The 23084-nt window shown below is 40.7% G+C and overlaps 1 protein-coding gene across 1 annotated transcript in view; it reads left to right on the top strand.

Moving 5' to 3' along the window:
• Positions 1–23084, top strand: part of ttc7a (tetratricopeptide repeat domain 7A) — a 54513-nt gene that overhangs the window by 23014 nt on the left and 8415 nt on the right. Inside the window, exons 13-20 of the mRNA XM_040139533.1 lie at positions 376–493; positions 1383–1440; positions 1811–1883; positions 2001–2161; positions 9800–9916; positions 11789–11901; positions 12532–12666; positions 16141–16343. Of these exons, the coding sequence (XP_039995467.1) occupies positions 376–493; positions 1383–1440; positions 1811–1883; positions 2001–2161; positions 9800–9916; positions 11789–11901; positions 12532–12666; positions 16141–16343 (978 nt within the window). The remainder of the gene's footprint in view (positions 1–375; positions 494–1382; positions 1441–1810; positions 1884–2000; positions 2162–9799; positions 9917–11788; positions 11902–12531; positions 12667–16140; positions 16344–23084) is intronic.

Raw genomic sequence — 23084 nt, forward strand, 5'->3', positions numbered from 1 at the left:
CTGCTGCACTTCAGCCAATTTTGCCTTTCAAGGCTGCAAAGGCTTTTCCTATCACATACTCATGTGCAAGAGGATGTTGCAGGTCCTGCTAACAGCACAATACTTTGCAATGCTCCTAGGAGAATTTTTTTGAATATTATAGGTTATTGGTGTCATGATATTACAATGATTTGTGTTTGATAGCCAAATAATTCTGTTTCACCTGCCCATTGAAGCATGTAAAGTTATGCCAGCGTCCTTCACTTCACTTCTAACTGAGTATATTTTTTGTGTGTTTGTATGTGTATGCGTGTGTATGCGTGTATGCGTGTGTGTGTGTGTGTGTGTGTGTGTGTGTGTGTGTGTGTGTGTGTGTGTGTGTGTGTGTGTCCCCAGTTTGAGGAGGCAGAGGCTCTGTCCCAGAGTGTGGTGTCTATGGGGGGGGAAGCTGGTGAATTTCTGCCCAGGGCCTACCTGGCACTGGGACTCTGCTGCAGTCTAAAGGCCTCTGATGGTATGGATCAGATCTAATCTACTGTAACTCTCCTTACTAGAAAATCAACAGTATAAGTCATTTGTTCAAGGGGCTTAAAAGGACTTATTTTTACATTTTCCTGATAAGCAATCTCTTGCCGGGATGTAAGCAATGACTGTTGTCTCTCAGAAGCGAAGGCAGATGGCCACAAAACCTCTCAAGGAGTAGTCAAGGCCCGGTGGTTGGCAGTCAACATTGGTTTCTTTTAACAAGCCACGATCTTTCCATAACCTCTAATAAGTCTTTTAATTGAATAAAGTTAACCAGATCTGAAAAGGAATAGTTCAACACTTAAGAGATGAAGCTACAGCTAGGAGATGGTTAGCTTAGCTTAGTATGAAGACAGAGCAGTAGGGGCAAGCAGCTATCCTTTGGTCCAGGCTGGTCTAAAGCCAGCTAAAGACAATATCTTTCGGTCCAAAGGTTAAAAAATAATCTACCTTCCAGCACCTCTAAAGCTCACTAATGACCACGTTATAAATCGTTTGTTTAATCCCTATAAAAATCAAAATGTAAAAATGACAAATTGTGGTTTATGGGAAATTTTGTGACTATTCTTGGGTGGGTGCAGTGACTTCCTAGAGTGTTGTCACTGTGAGGTTGCCAGGAAACCAGCAGAGACTCCAGGAAGATACTGTGCCAGCAAGGCTAGCTGTCCCCGCCTGTTGACAGTATTTATGCTAAGTAATGGGTCACCTAGGTATATATGTTTGTGTCATAAGGGTCATTTTAAAAGAGGAATTTCGTTTAGGTATGAGGACTTGTTGAACACGTGTTGCTTCTATTTTATACACCACAAACTGTTTACTGCTAAAAATATTAAAAAAAAAAAAAAAAAAAAAAGCTAAAATCTAATGTCTCTCTACAGCTACTCTCAAAGCAGATCGGAATGAATTCAACAAAAAAGCACTACAAGCTCTGAGCAAGTACGTCCTAGTTCTTCCATTCTTTACAACATGGGTTTCTCAGTTTATCAGTTATCATAATTTTTTTCACAAAAGAAGCTGCAAAACGGCTCAGCTGTACTGTATACTGTGTTAAATGCTAATTAGCAAATGTTAACATGCTAATATGCTAGACTAAAATGGTGAAAATGTTGACAGTATACCTGCCAAACATCAGCATGTTAGCATTGTCAATATTATCATGTTACTATGCTGATGTTAACATGTTTGCATTTGAGCGGGTTTTTTCAGTTTATGACATATATGGTAATCACAAAAGTTTGATATCCTGCTATTATAACCTTTGCTAACACAATATGAACCATCAGGGATGTCTCTCTCTCCTCCACAGGGCTCACTCATTAGACCCCCAGGATGCTCAGATTGCTATGTATCTGGCTCTGCAGCTGGCACTTGTACGCCAGGTATAGGCAAACAAACGGGAAATATGTTATATGTTGGGGGCAATCGACAACAGATATAATTATAAGAAAACATTGCAGATTGTAAGTTATAACTGAGAATGTGTGTGTGTCTGGCAGGTATCAGCAGCCATGGAGCCCCTGCAGGAGGCTTTATCTCTGCATGGGGACGACGTACACTCCCTCCACCTGCTGATCTTACTGCTCAGTGCCCAGAAACACCACCGTCATGCCCTGGACACCCTGGGCCTGGCCCTCAGCCAGCACCCCGACAACTTCAAGTAAAACCCACTAAACCATCCCACTCACACACACAACAGAAAATGTTGGTAGAAGTGTTGGTGAATTGAGAATAAGGTGCCGATCGATTGCTGTGCTTTTTAGAATTTGTATGGTGTTTTTTCATGTGTGAGTGTGTGAATGTGTGTGTAAGAGTAGCTCCAGTGAGTGGTGCAGCGAGGCCCTGTCCTAACACTAGTCCTCTCCATAGGGATAGGGTGTCTCAGCTCCACTGTGTTGGAGGCCAAGCACACACACACACACACACACACACACACACACACACACACACACACACACACACACACACACACACACACACACACACACACAACGCCTTATTTAGATGTGCCAGAGTGGAGGCCTGCATTGCGGTACCTATGCTCCTCATACACCCTTACCCTTTTAACACTGAAGCTCTGACCCGAGCCCTGGTGCTGGTTTGCTGACAGAACTGTGTTGTCCAACACATAAACCCACCCGCCTGCTACATTAAGCAGGTTTCAACATATTAAAAACAGACACGGACGTTTACACTCTAATCATTTTGGGGCATGTAGGGATTTAGTGATTTGCTTTAGGATACTTTAAAAGGACACCTCACAGTTGCAGGAACTCAACCTGTGACCTTTTGGTTGTGGGTTGGTATCTCTAACCTTGCATCCACCATTTTACCTTTGTGCTGAGTCATACTTGACATAGGTTTAATATTTGCATACATGTTATGAATTATATTATTGCATAATATAATGTAACTTTAAAGTGTACCAGAGTATCTTAGAAGGATATGGGATATTTAGGCTAAAGCGCAAAAAGCTTTCAAACCCAATGTAAAAAAATATTTTGGTATTTTGTTGTCATATTTAATTATCTTATATTTTGTTGATTTGTTTTTAATTCCATATCAAAAACATCACTAGGCAGTGAAAATTATACATTTTTCCCTCCAGAATTGTATTCTTGTCCAGGTTGAGAAGACTAAAAAAAAGTTAAGTCATATCGCTCATGTCTCTAAAATTCTCAATAACAATCCATCTTGAAATTAAATTGTTTCAGGCAGGTCAGTGGTAGTACAGGCCCTAAACTGTGGTTTAAGGAGCTCAAATCGTCTCTCTCAGGAATGTTTTCAACCAGTCATCCTGAATGAAAATGTTAAAAACATGTTCATTAGCTGTGGAGGAAGCTTTATTGTATCAGAGATAGACAAAAGTAACTTTCCAGGCCAGTTATTTCACACTAACCATAACATGGACGCATGTTGCATCATCTTTCTGATGCGTTTTCTCTCTATTTCAAAGCACAGTAAATCATTTCATAATATAACCATTTGGGGTCAGTGTTGGCTTCCACGGTCCAAGCACAGACAGATGAGGTACATCCAAACATCAGGAGCGAGAGCAAGTGAGAGGAAATGCAGAAAAACAAGAAAACTGATGACACAATGAAGGGAAGGAACGATAGGATTTAAGAGAAGAGGAAGAAGAAAACAGAGACAGAGTGGGAGGATGCAGGAAAGCCGATGGTTTCATAATTACACAGGCTGTACTGATCAGTACTGTATGTACAATTTGAAGTTGAAATCTGTTCTTGCTCTGTCTAGATCCACAATCACACACTTAGACGCACACACACACACCTCCCCCGTAGAGACACTTGACTGCTTTGACCCATTTAAGAGCCCTTTTCCAGGCTCAGCCAATCACATCCCTCTCTGCGCCAGGAATCCCCATCGCCCCAGTAACCATGAGGTCATATGGGTAGAGAAGGCAGCATCAGTTGTTGTTCCCAAACTGTTGTTATGGAGTGGCAGAGAGACACTGAGTCAGAGAAAAAGAGAGGGAGAGAGAGAGAAATCTATTTATCTGTAGTTTTGAATGGAACAGCTGAATTAAAATGACTTATTACTAAAGGTCCATTAACTGTATTATTACCGCTAAGATCTACTGATCTATTTTTAATAATGATAATTTAAGTGTTTTGGCGTTCCAGTAAAACAAATTTTAACTGAACCAACTGAGAGCTAGAGGAAGATGAAGTATAGACAGCAGATCTGTGCATTGGCCTGAAATTTCCACCATAGTCTGACCTTGCCCAATTGATTCGGGTCCAAACCTAGCCTGGGAGCAACAGCTCCATCTCTCTCTCGCTCTCTCTCAAAATAAAGGTGTAGACTGGTTTGAGTGTAGCAGTGTAACAAACAAATGGTCCAGTCTGCTGTTCTACAAATCTGTCCATAATAATTGAGTAAATACCTGTGAATATTATAGTATAGCATTGAATAGTATAGTATATACTGTATATACTAAATATTGTAGTACATAATATAAAAACTGAATTGGGGTAATGTTACAGCTCTCATCAAGTAGTTGTAAGCCAACATATCTCCCCGCTGATAAGTTGTTAGTATGCTCTAGATTCAGTCCTGACAATATGGTTGCGAACAATCACTTAAATCTGCACTAATCAATATTTTTATAATAACAATGAATTAACTGGCTAGGTGTAATTTGAAAGGGGTCTCTCACAGTGACGAACCCACACACAATTATTACTCAACTCTGCAGTTCCCCTCAGCCCTACAGAATGTTTCATAATCTTTCAGCACATTGCTTTAGTGTTTTACTTGAATATCGTTTTCCCGTCTCAGTTCTCCCACAAATCATCAGCCAGATATTTCCCTCAGGAGTTGGTGGACACCAAAACAGAGCCAAAAGGAGAATAAATATAATGTACATTCATCAGGTGACCAGAGACACAGCTCTAAATTTGTGCTAATTTTGCTCTGTCTGCTGTTTGTGTAAACAGCATAATGTTTGAAAATAGCAGTTAGTACAGCTCTAATAAACCAAACCTGAATCACAACCTTGCCTTGTTGTGAAAAAACACTATACCAAATAGTTTGCAAATGTTCCCCTTTGCCAACTGGCTATTTTGTGTGTTTGCGTAATGCGGGAAATATTTTTCTAGGAAGATACAATTAAATGTATTGCAAAAGCTTGCAGAGGTGCCAGCACACATGTCCCAAGTCTCAACACGCTTTGCGGCCCTACTTGCATAAAAAGCTCGTAAGCTTATTGGTTGAGCCAACTTCCTGTTGAGAGGCAGGTTTGAAACAGATACATCATTGTCATACCCAGAATTCATGCAAAGGTATAAAACAGTCTCCAAATGACAACTGTCCATGTTTGCTTACATGCAGACTTAGAAGAATGTTACAAATGAGAAAAGGACAAGATTATCAGTTTGCATTGCAAATAATGTATAACTGTAACTGTAATAGTAAAAGCAGTACTTGATTCTAACCTTTGATTATCCACAGTATTTTAGCGCTAAACCCAAACCAAACCTACATTATGCAAATGAAAATTAATCCAGACCCAACCAGACTATGTCAATACCCTCGGGACCCGTCGGGCTGAGGCCGAGTTGCAGATCTCAGAGTCATAAAATGAGAGACTGAGACAGAGAGAGAGAGATGGGGAGAGAGACTGTAAGGAGGTATTTTCTCAGTAACAAGCTCATTGAATATCATTTGCTTTGGATGTGTGTAAGCGAGCATCCGAGATCAAAGCTTGTATGGTCTGTGGTGCTGGGCATTACGCGACAGTCGTGTGTACTTGAGTGTTGTGGTGTTAGAGGAATGTGAGTGTACATGTGTACAAGATCGTAATCTTGCACATGCATGTTTGTGTGTCACTGTGTGTTTTGGTGTGTGTGTATGTGTATGCATGCATGTGTGTGATTCTTGTTAGCCACTGCCTCTCTGCACCACAGCAAACTGTCAGTTCGCTGTAGCATACCGAATTTCTCCTTCCTCCTTTTCTCCCACATCCTCTACCCCCGGCTTCTGTCTTTCTCTCTCTCTCTCCCCTTCTCTATCTCTTCCTCTCTCTTTTCTTTTCACCCTCTCTTTCTCGCCTTGCCTCTCATCTTTTTTTTATCTTTGTCTCTGTTTCTCCCTTTTCTTTGAAATTTTAATCATGCAGTAAACAGGCATGCATTTCAATGTGAAATGTGATTCTGCTACAGATTGAGAGAGCGGGGGGGGCTGAGAGAGAGAGAAAGGGGACGAGAGAGACAGTGATCGTGGTCTCACAGTTTGTACTAAAGAGAATGATTAATCCCAGCCTTTGATTCTGCATTCATCTAACGGGATGTTGCAGCATGAACAAGTGTGTTTGGGCGTGTGCATGCGTGTGCATCTGTACAAGTGTGCGTATAGGCATGCACATGTGTGCCTGGCTTATACTCTACTACACAAAGCAAGCATGTCTGCAAAGCAGGCATCTCCATGCACACACACACACACACACACACACACACACACACACACACACACACACACACACACATATATACAGTATATATATATATATATATATATATACATATACATGTGTGTGCGTGTGTGTGCGTGCACTTGTGTGGCTGCTTGTAGAGAATACACACTCTGATCTGTGGGAGTGCAGAATGAGTAATACTGTAGATGCACCACTTTTATAAGGGAACATTATTAGCTATTTTTATATGGAGTTTACGCTGGCACTCACTCCTCTTAGCTGGCCACCGCCGTGCAGTTATACTGAGCTACACTGCTGCCATCCATCCTCAAACACTACGCTTTACAAACGCCAGGCTCATTCCCAGGAGGCTGGAAATGGCAGCCTTTGTAATCTGATGTGTAGCCGTGAGTGCTTTAATCTTGATGAAATCTTTTTCTGGAGCTACGAGGGAAACACTAGTGTGTGGGATCAAGTGGCGCATAACACGGTGGAAAAGACTCTGTCCTTAGATGACTTACATCACTACTTGCTATGATGTACCAGGTGCCATGTACTCATCGCAGACTAAATATGTGAATACATTTCAAAAAAGCAGTTGTAAATTTCCAAATATTGCCCTCAACTGCCGAGAAGACAAGCCCTTTATTGTAAACAGGTTTATATTAGAAATACCTTTAAACCTACTTTCACCTTTTTATTTTCTGCATATTAATATATTGAAAGTATATTTGAGCAAGATGGCTCCATGTTTTTTGATCTGCCCCCATATTAGTTTGCTGTTGATGCCTTTAGCTGTTAATGCAAACTCAAGTCTTCCTTCATGTTTCCTCCATTGCAGTCTGTCTACTTTCCCATCGTTTTGATTTGGATTAAGCCGCTGTCAATTTCACTCAAGCCCTTCCAGGTCCTTCTAGGACCTAAAGAAATAACATCTCCCTTCCTGATGGGCTTTAATGTGAAACATTTGCAGGAAGTGCTGAGTTTCTTTGAAGCTAGCTTATAAATAAATAATTAATAAATATGTGAATAAGAATAGTATTTATTTTAAAACAAAAAACAAGTAAAACATTAATATAAATTCACACATTAATTGAATACCAACATATATTACCAGCTATATTTAATTTATGTTGTAAACACTAGTGACGGCCTAAAAATGTGAAGAAAACTACAAAGATATTAGTGTAACGTCTCAAACAGTGGCCTTGCTGGCAGGAAGTATACAGCCTTTATGTGAAACAGGCTTATAGAAGAGACAGGCCTTTATTCCTATTCCTCTTCTCAGTTCTAGGAAAATATTTCATCATAATTTTTGCTGTCAATGCAATTTAAAACCTTCTGCCTGTTTTCTCCGTCGCAGCCCGCCTTTCTTTGCCATTCTCTCTGCTGACGTTAAGCTACTGTCAATTAAACTCAACTCTTCCTGCACAGATGTTTCGCTTTAAAAGCCTCCCAGTGGCTCAAATGGCATAACCCCTTCCTTATCTTGTAGGCTTTTACTGTGAAGAAAATGGATAGCATGCACATCCAATCCCAGGCGTGATGGGGTTGCCTGGACACCTAAATTTAGCAAGTTCCTTGAAAATTTTATTGATGTAGCTTTTCCACTTACAAGGTCTTTGTCAGGCAAATATAGTTTTGAACAAAAACTTTCACTGATGACAGCCTGACCACATCAAAGAAAAAAAACAGAGTAGAAGCAATGGAATAGATTTGTGAATGAGAACAGTATTTTTGTTAAAAAGAGATACAAATAGACACTCTGCCATTAATTGAATAATCAGAATATTATGAAAAATTACATTAAATTCAGTTATGGTGTTTCATCATACAGTATTAATGAATACAGAACAGTTAAGACAAAGAAAGAAGTCAGATATTTATGATATACACCCACACACACACCTTGTCCCATTTCAACACTAGGATGGATTTACATCATCACAGTGCTTCTAAACGCTTTTCCACATTGGTAATGGGGAGCCTCGAGACACACAAAATCACACACATACTCCAGTGGACCCCTACTGGCAGGTGTATCCTTAACACAACATCCCTCGGCAGCACTTGTCATCAGCACATCAGCAAATCCAACCCCCTTCCGCCCACACATATATACTTTCGATTTTTTCCTTTCCAGCATCCCTCTATCTTGTCCTCACACCCTCTACACACACATACACGCACCCTTTCCCCAGTCTTCCACCGACCTGTGAGTTGGTAATGAGGTGAATTTCACTGAGAGTTTTCTCCCCTGAAACGAGTTCGTCTTGCTCCGCTATTGATCCTCACCCTTTCTCCATCCTTTCCCCCACCACCACCGACACCACCACCACTCCCCCACTCTGACAGGAGAGTACAGAATAATTGGAGGAGCTTTCAACAACAGGGAGGCAGTGGACAACTAGGCAGGCGGGCGTCAGATGTGGTGAACCCCATAGTCTCCCTGTCTCTCTCGCGATCTCTCTGTCCTCTCACTCATGGATGAGTGATGCTCATGACAGACTGCATCCTCTGAGAGCCCTTTCTGGCAATACACACACAAACACACACACACACATACACACACACACACACACACACACACACACACACACACACACACACACACACACACACACACACACACACACACACACACACACAAACTCATCAGAGACTCCCACATCACTTAACCAGTTGTCTTCAACTGAAAGAGCCGAGCAGAAACATTCTATGGCCTTTACTCATCAACCTCTCAACACACTGCAACACACAAACACACACACGCGCGCGCGCACACACTCTCAGAGCTTGTTGTTGATGACAATCTTTCTTCTTCTATTGATCCATCTGTACCTAATATCCACAGTCATACAAGTGCATGACTGTGTACCTGTGTACATATTTACACCGATCAGCCACAACATTAAAACCAGTAACAGGTTTTAATTTCATGGCTTATCAATGTATATGCTTCTTTATTTTTATAGCCAAATAAGCAGCTGGGATGATATCAGGTAATTTCAACTGCTCATCTAAAGAGCAGTGCAGAGATCCACTTTTCAGTAGTGGACACTGACAAGTATTGGTTGTCTTGGTCTTTTGCAAACCTACAACTGTCAACATGTTGTCTGTTCACACTCTAGCTGATGTGATCAGTGAAAATAAGAAAAGGTCTAACTGTGTTTGGGTCCAACCAAACATTCCTCCAGGCTAATTTACTCAGTTTACAGTTTAATTTCGATGCGGGTGCTAAATCAGCAGATATTTTACAGTATGATAAGGGTATGTACAGTAAGTACTGACAATAAAACATGAAAAAGCATCATAACATTAAACAAAGATGAATAATATGCGTGTGTGTGTGTGTTCCAGTTTGCTGTTCACAAAGGTGAAGCTTGAAGAGGCCCTGTTTGGCCCGGCTGCAGCCCTACAGACCTGTGAAGAGATGCTGCAACGCTGGCAAAGCCGCTACGATGTCAGCCGCTCCAGGTGAGTGTGCATATGCAGGATGTGTGTTGGTGCTACTTTGCTTATCATGTAGTGTAGAACTTGCAGTACATCACTGCTCAAGCATTTTTTACTGCTATGCATGTTGAAGATGGGGAAGCGTTTGCTGCTGTGTGTGTTTGTTTTCATGCACTCATGCACTTCTGATATATCATGAACATGGAATTGTAAAGTTCTACCTGCAATTTGAGTGGTTTTGAGATACTGAGCATCCTAGTTTTCAGATCTTAGATAGCAAAACCGATGTAGTAAAGTTCTTTATTATTGATTGTAATAACAGGAACCCTAAAGGTACTTTAAATATATAATATCAAATTCCTGTAACATTTTAGATTTAGGTTTTCTAGAACAGGTGGACAGCAGCTAGAACTTTTTACACAAATTTTTTTGTTCTATCCACTAAGCTAACAAGGATTTTCTTGGAGAAAGTAGACAGTTTAAACTCTTTATTTGTTATAATCCACAAAATCAATATATTAATTACTGAAAGGAGTTATGGTAGAATATATTCAGGCACACACAACAATTCAGACACATATTTTGGAATTCAGACATAAAACATTTTTTTTTGTTAAACCAGCAGATTTGAGCTGACAGTGCCATTCACACAGTTTTACTGACAATCAAATTTACATCCAACATTGTAACATACTGCAGAAATGTTTCTCGGTCAAATTCTGCTGATACAATCTCTCCATATTCCATATATTTTTTTCTGATTCCAACCGTTTCTCTGTCTAGTGTTCTTCCTCTCAGTGCTCTTCTGGTCTCTTTTCTGCTCCCAAACGTGCTCCTACTTGTAAGCCTGTACATCTCGCATTATCGGTGCCAGTGTTTTAGCTGTGAATGTTGTCACCATCAGCACTGTAAATTCTGGTCATAATTGCTGTCATCCTTAAAGCAGTTACAGTAATTTGGGTTCCTAATAATAACATCGTTTTTGCTCACAAATAATAGTAGTAGCTGCTTTTCTTACATTAGCGAGCTAGCTGTCTAGCATTTAAGCTAATCATAAAAATCAGCTTTCCATCAAGGAAAAAATATTTATAAAAAATTACTCAACCTAGTTAGCAAGTGATGGTTGCAATGTGGGGAAATTTGGCAATGCAGCATGCGCCGACGATTGAGGGCAGGTCGGGACTGAGACAGACCGACACACTGACCATCACTACTGAGCATCAACTTTTAGCTAACTTGGATTGTGGTGACTCTCAGGGCACTTTCACCACAGAAGCATCATACAGGGTGGAGGAGGACAAGGAGGACCTATAGTATCATCACCGCAGCTTGGCTTTTTGTCACGGTTACAGAGGGGCCACACACCCTACAACCCCGAGGAGATGCATACATGCTTGTTTTGGGCAGCAGGTGTTTTTTACACAAAATGTGTGTATTGGAGGAAAATCACCTGCATTAACATAAAGCAGAATCTATGTGATTATGTACTGAAAAATGTGCAAAAAATTAATTTAGATTAAATTTAATGTCAAGTTGCACTAAAACTCAGTCACAGAACAGTAAGACAACACAGTACAGAGGAAAAACTTGATTGGTTCTCCTTTTTACATTCCGAGCACTGGTTGGCTTCATAGATGGAACTTTATAGGCCCAAGTTGGAGAATAACTTTGGAGAACCTTTTCATTTTTCAGTTATATGGTCATTTATGTTTAAATGTGGAAATAAACCTACACAAAATGTTAATAACAAAGAATAGTTTGATACGAATAACTCAAAGAAGCTTATAATTATATCTATGTAATATATATCTGTGCTTGCATTAGTGGGTTTGTTTGTTCATGCATGTTTTTAATGTACTGTACATGTCTTCATTGGTGTGTGCATGTGTGTTGCAGTGAGACTGATGACAGCAGCAGTATACCGATGGCCGAGAGGACAGAGGTCAGCCCCAGAGGAAGAAAACCCTCTATCCACCTGACCCTGCCTGACTTCCAGGACACCTCCACTGGTCTGCTCTCTTGCTGGTTTAAGTCATTCTAATGAGGGCCTGCCACTGTACACATTTGGGTTGCAACATGCTGAATTGATTATTTAAAGTTGAAAACATCTTTCTTCCTCTCTGTTGTTGGGTAAATACCAGTCTAAATCCCCCAGTGTATGACGTATTATGAATTAAAGCCATGTTTGCCTATTTGCACCGAAGTTTTTAGCAATAGATGTGCTGTTCAAATATCAATGATCTGACTCACCTCCAAATCTTTATTTCAAGCAGGATAAGGGGTCTTTACACTTGCCATCCAGGCACAGGAAACATATTGATGTTCTGAAAATTAACAGAGAACGAACAAATCTTTGTTTTCCTGAGCATGGCTTTATTCTGGCAATGTGTTATATCTGTTTCATGATCAGTCTTGATATATTTGAGGGGTCTGAACTGAATTTGAATGTTTTTACTGGTTATTTGGGACAAAATATTGTTTCCATGTGTTTACCATTCAGTACCTGTAATATATTAAAGTATTCATTGAGTTAAAATGTTATCAATTTGCCAACCAAGATTTAGTTTTCTACTGTCCCTTAAAAAGGTACTATAATTTTAAACACTTAAAGCTTTTTGTCCTTTCACTTCCCCTCATAGGTTCATTGAGCCCTTCATCAGTTGCAGCGACTCGTCTGGAAGCGGCGCTCTCTGAGGTGTCAGACATCAGCTCCACCCGTCGCCATGGACCCACCTACATCTGGACCACCCTGGAACGCATTTGGCTACAGGCTGGTATGACAGCGATACATTCGGCTATTACACAATTTTTCAAACCATTAGGTTGGGATCTCTTGGAAAATTGGATTTGAAATTCTTTCTGTCATAAGGAATTTCTTTTCACTCTCATTTGGGGTGCAGGTTCAGCCAATTACCATGTAATCACAGTGTGTGACACACGGGAGTTAATTTGATGTTGAAGTGAGAGAACAGGGAAACTCTGCTCATGTATTTATTGACTGTGATCTGAAAAAAGTTGGCTATCAGGAAACTTCAGATTCCATAGTTTTGTGTTTTCCAGTGCTATTAAGCTTTATGAATAATAATGCAATTGGCAAGTGAGAATTGGACAGAATATTGATTTCAGACAATTAACGCTTTCCAGTTCTCCAGTTTTTATTTGAAAGACTACAGCAATAAAACTTAACAATACTAAGGGTCTTTGGCCATGCTGTATGCAACCCCATGTGGTGTTGGCATGCTTATATGCTCACAGTGACAATGTTAACATGCTGATGTTCAGCAAGTAAAATCTTAGTTTAGTGTGTTAGCATGCTAGCATTTGCTAATTAGCACTAAACATGAAGTACAGCTGAGGCTGATGAGAACCCCATTAGTTTTCTAGGTTTTTGGTCACAAACCAAAGTTTTGGGAAAATTTAAAATTTTTACCTATTAATGGTGCTAAATTAAAGCTCAGGGGATCGCCAAAGTCATTAGGGATCATGCTCTGGGGACCACAAATGTCCTAAAATTTCATGACAATCCATCCAATAACAGTTAAGGTATTTCAGTTCACCATCAAAGTGGTCTTGCATGGCCTTATCACCACTGATTATACAATACCTCACTCATCTGCCCAGTGGTCACGAATTGTTTCTTTTCCCATTTGTTAAACAGGAAAGTTGTTACTTTATCTTGGGAACATGTGGTGTATCTCAAGGATCAGTTTCTGCACTATACATATTTATGGTTAAACATATTGGTCAAAAGTATCTCAAAAGTTAAGGCCCCAGTAGGGATAGAAACCTTGCCCTCCATGTTAGGAATGACCTCATCAGACAAATCCAGATCAAACAAAAATAGAAATTGGAATATTCGATGGGAACTTTTGAATTAAAATCTTCTCTGCACAGACTATGTTGTGCAAATGCTGCTATGAAAGCTGTACAGCCTGACTGTCTTACACAGCTTAAAGACCTGCTTACAAGTACAGTTGAATTTCAATCTCTCTGGGGAGTGAGACATTGTTTATGCATTTGGTAAAATGAGAGCACACATTTTTTTCACGTTTTGAGCACTGCAGTAAAACAAATTCTGTTGGGGTCTCCTGTATACAATAAAATTGGAAAAACCTTGTGCTATAACACCAGGGATATAGATATACAACAAAACCATATCTGTCAGAGATGATATATTTGTAACCTTGTTTAAAACTACATAATTTAGTGTGATCATAAATAAGTGAGGATAAATAAGGAAAATGTTAACAATTTAGTGTTCGGAGCCATTTCAGTCCCACTGAATACTTCATATCTCATGTAGGAGTGCGCACAGTACCTGCATACATACAGTCACTGCTCTATTAATGGCAGAATGGCAGTGCAGTGGTGCATGTGGCTGTTACTTCCACCCATTCAGCCTTCAGTCTGCATGTGGAAGTTCACAGGAGAGCAGAGCATTAGCAGGAAATGAAGGGAGAGGAGTACAGAGATGCTCCGCACAAACAACACTCCATCTATCCACTCAGCTGGAGCGGATGAGGCATGGGAATGGGAATCATACAGCAACCGACTGAAGGCAGTGATGCAACCAGAATACCACTGTGTTACAGTACAGGCTGGGATCGGTGGAGGGGCCGAGGGGTCACGTCCCCTGTGGCCTAGTGTAATTTGAAGGTTATTTTCTATGTCCAACCTTTGAACCCTACTATTCCGCTGCTGAGAACAGGCAAAATAGGACATGCTCAGTAAACTGTGTGTGTACATTTGAGACCAGGGGTGTGTCCGCTCACTCCAGGCTGAGCCAGTCATACCCCCGTACCCCCTACCCCCAACCCATCCTTCCTAGCATTCCTCTTCACATCGGTCACTTCCTCTCTCAATCTCACATCCTAATCGGCCACATAGGAAAAAACACACTCACAATGGGCTCTTTAAAAGGGATACACTTAGCTCTATGTAACCAAACAAACTCACAAAAACATACCTGCAAACATATAAATGGACCGTATACATGCATGCACTGATCTAATCTTTTTTTTTTCTGAGAGCTCAGGTGAGCAGCAGGAAAAGGCTTTACATAACCATTCATTGAATCCCTTTTCCCTGAAATGAAGCTATGAAAAGGAACCCTGAGGCGGGGAAATGGCTCTTTTTCATCTCGCAGAGGTAGCATTTATGCGCTAAGAATTTCCCATCTGTGCATCTATAAGACACAGGTAAACAAACAAAACATCCACTACCAAATACACACATGGGTTCACACAGTGCTCAGGAGCAGGCGGGCACATACACTATATTTATACAGCACAGTTCACTCTGTCGCTCTGTAACACACACACAGGGCTGTCTGTGTTTAGAGCTGAGGGGTTTTGTTCTCAGGGTTTCTCTGGGTGTTGACCTGGCGTCCACTCTTGAGAATGATTGACAACTCCCTGCTCCAGCATCCTGTCCGCACAGTGGTCTGCTCCATCCTCAGGGACAGGTCCTCTGGTCAGCTCTGTATCCAAGGTCTTATTGGACAATTAAATGCTTGTAGGCGTAATTTTGTGTGCGTGTGCGTGTGCGTGTGTGTGTGCGTGTGTGTGTGTGTGTGTGTGTGTGTGTGTGTGTGTGTGTGTGTGTGTGTGTGTGTGTTTTTAAGTGTCTGTATCTGGGGTTTGTCCTCATCTTCCCAGCAGCAGCAAAGAAAGGAGGCAGGCGGCATTAGTATGCGATGGCCATATTTAGGCAAGACTTTCATGACTTCCCAGGCACTGCATTGCTCCCACTCTCTCTTTCACACCATCATCGTGCGTGTGTGCGTGTGTGTGTGTCCATCCAAAGTGTAGTGTTTTTGGTTTGTATTTGAGTGCTGCACAGTTTACATTTTAACATGATGCAGTGAACTCACAGTTAAGTCATCTCTGTCACTTTCACTTGTTGCTGAGAGGATTAATACTATTTTCCCTCATTCTCTGTCCCTGATAATCCCTCTTTCCTTCATCCATCCTTTTTTACCCTCTTCTCCTTCCCTTAACTCTTGTACCCCCTTCTCTCTTGCTCTCTGTCTTCTCTTTCCTCCTTTACCTCTTTCCGTCCTTCCTCCTTTTCCCCCATTCTTTTTCGCCCCATTCGTCCCCCATTATACTCTTTTTCTTTCTCTTTCCTGTACCTCTCCTTGCTTTTCTTCCTCTCTTCTACCTCATGTTCCTCTGTTCTTACTCCCTACCCCCCCCCCCTCTTTTATCCCTTCCTCCCCCTTCCTCTCCCTCCATCTCCTCCCGCAGGGGAGTTGTTCATGGCAGACGGTCGGTCAAAGGAGGCCCAGTTCTGCATAGCCGAGGCCAGCTCGATCTTCCCCAATTCGCACTCGGTGCTGCTGCAGCGAGGCCGCCTGGCTGAGCTCCGGGGCCAACTGGACGAAGCCAAAGGCCTGTATGACGAGGCCCTTGCCATCCATCCCACAGGAGAGCGCATACTAGTGCACATGGTGAGAAACAGTGAAAGCTTTAGAGGCTGGTAAATTGAATTAGAATTTATTTAACATTCCAAGTTAAGTGTCTCACACAATTTGTGGTATTAAATTACCAGTGATGTAAGATGTAAGCCAACATGTGCATACACTTACGTATGCACCCTGGCATACAACTGTAAAGACATACCCATGCGCACATTTAAAATGCTTTACTTGAGTTCACTAAATTACATTACACTCGTTACACAAGAATTTCTTAATCAAGTCAGACTCATACATACAGTCATACATTAACACAAACACATACTGACAAACATAGAGATGCACACAAATTTAGATGTTTTTCTTAAATCCACTAAATTTAATTACACAAAATTCGATTTCTGTCAACTCTCATTAACATGTACGCAAACAAAAAAGTGGTCTTACACACACAGTTTAAATGCATTTTTTAAAGACTTTTTTTTTAAAATTACACTTAAATTTATGAGACTCAACTGTGTGAGCTCTTTCACGCAAATACACACATACATTTACATATATACAATATATGCATAACATATACGGTATGTGCTGAGAAACAAAAATACACATACAGACACACACTCAGGAATTAAATCTGATAGGTTCCAGACTGGACATCACATGATGTATATTTAGACAGACAGACACACACACACACACTCACACACACACACTCACAAACACACACACACACACACACACACACACACACACACACACACACACACACACACACACACACACACACACACACACACACACACAAACTCACCCACACGTACACAAACGTACATGCACTAACCATGCAGACCTTCAGCTGAGTAAACAGATTAATGTCCTTGTAAAGTTCAGGAATCGTCATTATGCTACTTATTGAGAGAAATCTTGAAAATTAAATTAAAATAAAATAAACTAGATAACCTGTTTTTCTGTTCAGAATGTATGTATACCATATGACTTTAATTTACAAATTTAACAAATCCCTCCTTTTTTAAAATTACTGCATGTAATTTTTAGTTTAGTGCCTTTCTCAGAAGCTGCTAATATTCACTAGCTACCTGGCAGTAACAGTGGCAGCTGCTCATAATCATTACTCTGGAACTGAACAAATCCCTCCTTTTTTTCAAAGGGCTACAGCATATGTTAGCATAAAATATTCAGTTACACTGTATTTAATAGTGAGTCTAGTTTATTTTCTGAGAAGACATGTAAATGTTAGTTGAATGAATTTACATTCTTGTGTAATTTAACTGCTATTAAAAGGCTAGTTTGCTATTAGCTGCTAATATCAGCTCACAAGCTGGCAGTAGTGATGTCTGCTCCTCATAATTATTATTCTTTTTCTCCCATGTGCAGCACTGTACTGTGTAAGTTTCAGAATTGTGGTGATTATAGTAATATCACATTATAGCTCAGTCATATTCAGAGATGTGTTCATTTGTTGTGGGCAAACTTCAAATTTCAGAAAATAGAAACAAGCTTTGGTCCATGACCAAAAATTGACAAATACTGCTCAAAGACTGGCTTTCTCTCTCCTGATCGCTCCCCCACATTTCTTTCATCCGAGCACAGCCTCTCTCTCTCTCTTCAGCACTATAAAGATCCTTTCTCGCCCACTTCCACCCACTCTCTCGCTCAGTCTCTCTCCCAGTCTGTCCTCCAGATGATCCACTGGATTAACCACAGTTGCTCTGACCTTTGAACTTTCTCTGTTGTCATGGTGAAGGGACCAGAGAGGGATATTCCTCAAATCCAAGACTCACACATCCTGACACTCGCTCACAAACACCACACTCTCCATAGTGACCACAGATGTGCCGGTTGATATCTCTTTGACTTAAGTAGTGGCCACCTTGTGACTACATATGGCTAATGCTTTTGTTCCTACCATGCACTTTATACTGGGTGTATGTATCAGTGTGTGTGCATAGAAGTGTCCCATTGGGACAGACACTGGGGTAGACAGAGGTACGCGTCTCTTCCATATATGGCCTGTGGGAGAACCAATCCCAGGGGGTGAAAAGTTGAAACAAAGCCAGCTGGCAGGGTCCGACTCTGGGTCTCTTAGAGGGCAGATGTGTTCTCAGTCTGAGTATGTGTGTGTGTGTGTGTGTGTGTGTGTGTGTGTGTGTGTGTGTGTGCACACATGTGCATGTGTTAAGGCATGACTGTGTTTTTGCATGCCTGCCTTCCTCCATGGATTTGGTGCACATGTAGACCATTTGTTCATTTTTTTGAGTAAACTGTATGTACAGTCGCTTCAGAGATTATTCAGACCCCTTCACTTTTTGCACACAGCAGATTTAATTTTAAATTGATACACCTGCCATTTTTGCCCATCAATCAACACTCAATAACCCATAATGAAATGTGCAAACATGTTATTAGAAATTTCTGAAAATTTATTAAAAATCAAAAACCATTCTGACCCTTTGCTGTGGCACTTAAAACTGTGGCCAGCTGGATCTTCTTTGCTTTAATTATCATTGAAATATTCTAGAACTTGACAGGAGTTGAACTGATCGGACATAGTTTAGAAACGTACACCTTTGTATAGAATGTCCTACAATTCACACTGCATGTCAGGGCCAACCAAGCCATGAAGTCCAAGTAAATGTCTGTAGACCTCCACGATAAAATCATGACAAGGCATAGATCAGGGCAAGGATATAAAACCATTTCTAAAGGATTGAGTGTTCCCAGGAGCACAATGGACTCAATAATTGTGAAATGGTAGAAGTTTTGAACAACCAGGACTCTTCCTAGAGCTGGCCTACAGCCAAAGTGAGTAACTGGGCAAGAAGGGCCTTGGTCAGGGAGCTGTCTAAGAACCTAAAGGTCACTGTAACAGACCCTTGAAGTCCTCTTTTTAGAAACTACTGGAAGGATGACCATCTCAGCAGCACTCCATCAAGCAGGCCTCTATCGTAGAGTAGATAGACATAAGCCACTTTGAGTAAAAGGCATATGACAGCCTTCTCGGAGTCTCCCGGAAAAGTCTCTGATTCTCCTTGAGTGGCCCAGCCAAAACACAGACCTAAACCCCGTAGAACATGTGTAAGGAGACCTGAAGATGGGAGTTTACGAGGATCTGTCAGGAAGAATGGGATAAACTGCCCAAATCCAGGTGTGCAACCTTGTAGAGACTTCCCCAAGAAGCCTTGAACCTGTGACTACAACGTACTGAATTAAGGGTTTAAATACTTTTGTAAATGAGATATTTCAGTTTTTGATTTTTAAGTTCACAAATATTAAAAAAAAAAAAACATGTTTACACTTTGTTATAATGGGTTATTGAGTGTAGATAAATGGGCAAAATGGCAGTTGTATCGATTTAAAATTAAATCTACAACATCACGAGGTGTAAAAAAGGGAAGGGTCTGAATACCTTCTGAAGCATTCATATGCATTTGGATTACGGCACATGTTGTAGTTGGAACTAATAGACACAAATACAAAAATGCTGCTATATAGAATTCTATATAATGGATGATATATTATACATCATTATACGGAGCAGTGTGGTAAATAGTTTCATCTTTGCATTGTGATGGAGCCTAAGTGGGACAGTGTGTGGGACATTTTATTTGGAGCGTTGCCCATATTTCTGGCTTGCATCAGCCTGCCAGGATACAACCTACAGTTGCTGCTATTCAGTGGCTCTGGCTTCATGCATTTATTTTTATACTGTATCTGCTTTGGACACTTTGTGTGCCAGTGGCCCATTTATTCTGCTCTGCCTTAAGGGGAATTTTGATGATATTCTTGGTTGATATTCTTACACTTGAGCTATTATTCTGCAAAAGTACATACTGTACTTTCCTTGATTGTCCTTAGGATCTTTTACGTTTTTTTTTAGTTAGCAGGGGTACGAATAAAAAAAGATGTACTCCTACTGTGGCTTCACAATGAAATTTTTCTCATTTTCATTTTTTCATTGTGTAAGATTTTTTATGAACATGCGGTATCATTAAGTGACAATATGCATCAGTGTGAAATTTTAGATGTCTCTAAAAAACAAAATCTGATTGCAACAGTTATTTTAGCATTTGATTACAGTTCCATATTTTCCCAATGTTTTCATAATTTTCCTAATAACTCAACAAACATTTAAGGTTAATTTTTACACATTTAGTTTGACTTTCCATTAAAAACAAAGAAAAGCCATTGTAAAGCCATTACATGTAGTTCTATCAGTCAGTATAGTGCTATTTTTATTTATATATTCTTGTACACTCATATGAAAGAGTATTGACACTATTTGAATCCTGATTCCTTAGCATGCCATCAGTGTTCGTGCAGTGTGGAGAAAAGAAAATAATTTAAGAAATAATTTGACATTTTGGGAAATATGCTTATGAGCTTTCTTGCTGAGAGTTATACGAGAAGGTTGATACCACTCTCGTGTGTGTGCCTTAGGCTAGAGTCGTGAGGCGATTAGCTTAGCTTAGCACAAAGACTGGAAGCAGGGGAAACAGCTAGCCTGGCTCTCTTGTAAACAAACAGAAACAGAAAAAAGGCAATTTTTTGGTTTTTCTGAGATTTACATATTGTAACCATTTCTTGCCAAAAAACATTTGGGTTCAGTGAAATTGTTCCTTAAGAAACAGACTATGGAACTCCCTCTAAAAACAAACAAGGTATTGCATGTTAGTTAAGGAGGTTTTGACGCTCAAATAGGTTGATTTTTAAACTTTGGAGAGGGCCAGACCAGCTGTTTTCCCCAGCCTCCACTTTTTATGCTAAACTAAGATAATCTCCTTCTGGCTCTTGCTTTGTTCTTTTAATACCATAGGCATCTTTCTGGCCTTGATAACCACATTTCTTGTAGAGAATTTTGACTGACATTGACAATTAAATTTTCTCTGGTAAGAGCAGAAAAAGCAATGACGCAAAAGGATGTTTTTGAAGTTTAAGACAGAATTGCATAGATTCACCTAAGCCAACCACAGTGGAGTGTAGTCACTATTTTTTCCACAGTGGCCACAGTAGATGAAAAGGGGAATTGTGAGTGAGGGAAACCCTTAACTGGAAGCCATACAGAAGCTCACCAGCCCCTATGGTGTGGTTCATAATAACACACCACCACCATCCTCCCTCATTCACTGCACAGCACTTTACTCTCTCCATCTCTACATGTTAACATCAACCGTGTCCACATGGTTTTTCAGTGTGAGTGAGAGAGAGAGAAATGCAGTGATCAGACACACACTCACAGCTCTGGTCAGCTGCTGGTTTCAGAGTATTTTTGGATAGATGAGGGTGTGTAAGTGACGGAAACCGGTATATGGCTATGGTATGCCATGTGTGTAAATTTGTGTGTGTGCTTAAGGTTAGCTACAGATTTTTCTAGTTCAACGTCTTGGTTGTTACAGTCCACACGTTCCGCTATGCATCATATATTCTGTTTGTTGATCACGTAATTCACCATGTCAGCTTTTACGCATTTGTCGTCTGTCTGTTAACCTCATTATAGTAAGTGTTTGGTTGACGTGTGTGAATATGTGGCATGTGGTGCATGTGTGTCTGTTCTGATCCTGAAACATGGCCCAGCCTTGCTTCTGGCGATGGTATGAAATGAATCTGACCCACTCCCAACATCCTCCACATCTCATCCCTCCTGTTCTGTGGTGGAGCCTGCTCTGAGTCAGCCACACAGCCACACACGCACGCACGCACGCACGCACGCACGCACGCACACACACACACACACACCCTTAACACACACACTTTACATTTCCTCCTCTCCAACAGAAGCATATTCATACACTGCTTCACATATGCATTCATACTCTCAAGGACGAGGACTTGTGCTCATTGAATTAATCGCGTTCCAATTATCAAATGCCCTCATCCCTCTCTTCCTCTCTCTCTCTCTCTCTCTCTCTCTCTCTCCTCTCCTTTTTGTGTGGATGGGGGGGATGTCAGCTGATTAGATAATGCAAATACATTATTTATAACACTTTGCTCATTCTCATCGCTTTATGGGATTGCCTAGCAACCAGGGAAATATATTCTATTGAGCAAGACCTCTGATAACCACAGAGAGAGAGATAGAGTGAGAAGGGGAGTGTATCTGAGAGAGCGAGAGGAAGAAAAAAATCGGGGTTGCAAACAGAGAGACGATTGGGAGTTGGCTGGTGCGTCCGTTGCTATGTATGGCTCATCTGGGCTCACTTTTTTTTGGTACTTTTTCTTTGGCGCGTCTTTCTTTTTTTCCTTCCATCTCTCTTTTTCTCTATCCATTGTCCCCATTTTAGCTCTTTCTTGCTCACTCACACTCCCTTTCTTCCTTGCTTTCTTCCTTTTCCTTTCTCTTGTATCACTCCTCTCTTTCATTCTTTCTTCCTTCTCCTTCTCTTTTCCTTTCCTGTTGCTATTTTTCCATCTGAGTGTGTTTTTGTAAGTGTATGTGTGTCATGTTGACTAGTGTTAACATCGAATGGCTTCAATGAAGAGTTGGATTGAGCAAAAACAGAATAAATACATATATATGATGCTGTAGGACAGTTGGAATAAGAAGATGATTTTGGAGGAATGTGCTTACTTTTTTGTCCTTTCTTGGACAGCTAGAGGAGAGCATCGTTACCACTGTCATACCTGTACGCTGAACATAAAGCTACTGCCAGAAGACAGTTAGGTTACCATAAAGACTGGAAACTGGGGAAACTAGCTAGCCTGGCTCTGTCCAGCTCAATATACCTACTAACACCTCTGACATTCTCTGATTAA

The sequence above is a fragment of the Xiphias gladius genome, chromosome 11, assembly GCF_016859285.1.
Source record: "Xiphias gladius isolate SHS-SW01 ecotype Sanya breed wild chromosome 11, ASM1685928v1, whole genome shotgun sequence".
Classification (NCBI taxonomy): domain Eukaryota; kingdom Metazoa; phylum Chordata; class Actinopteri; order Istiophoriformes; family Xiphiidae; genus Xiphias; species Xiphias gladius.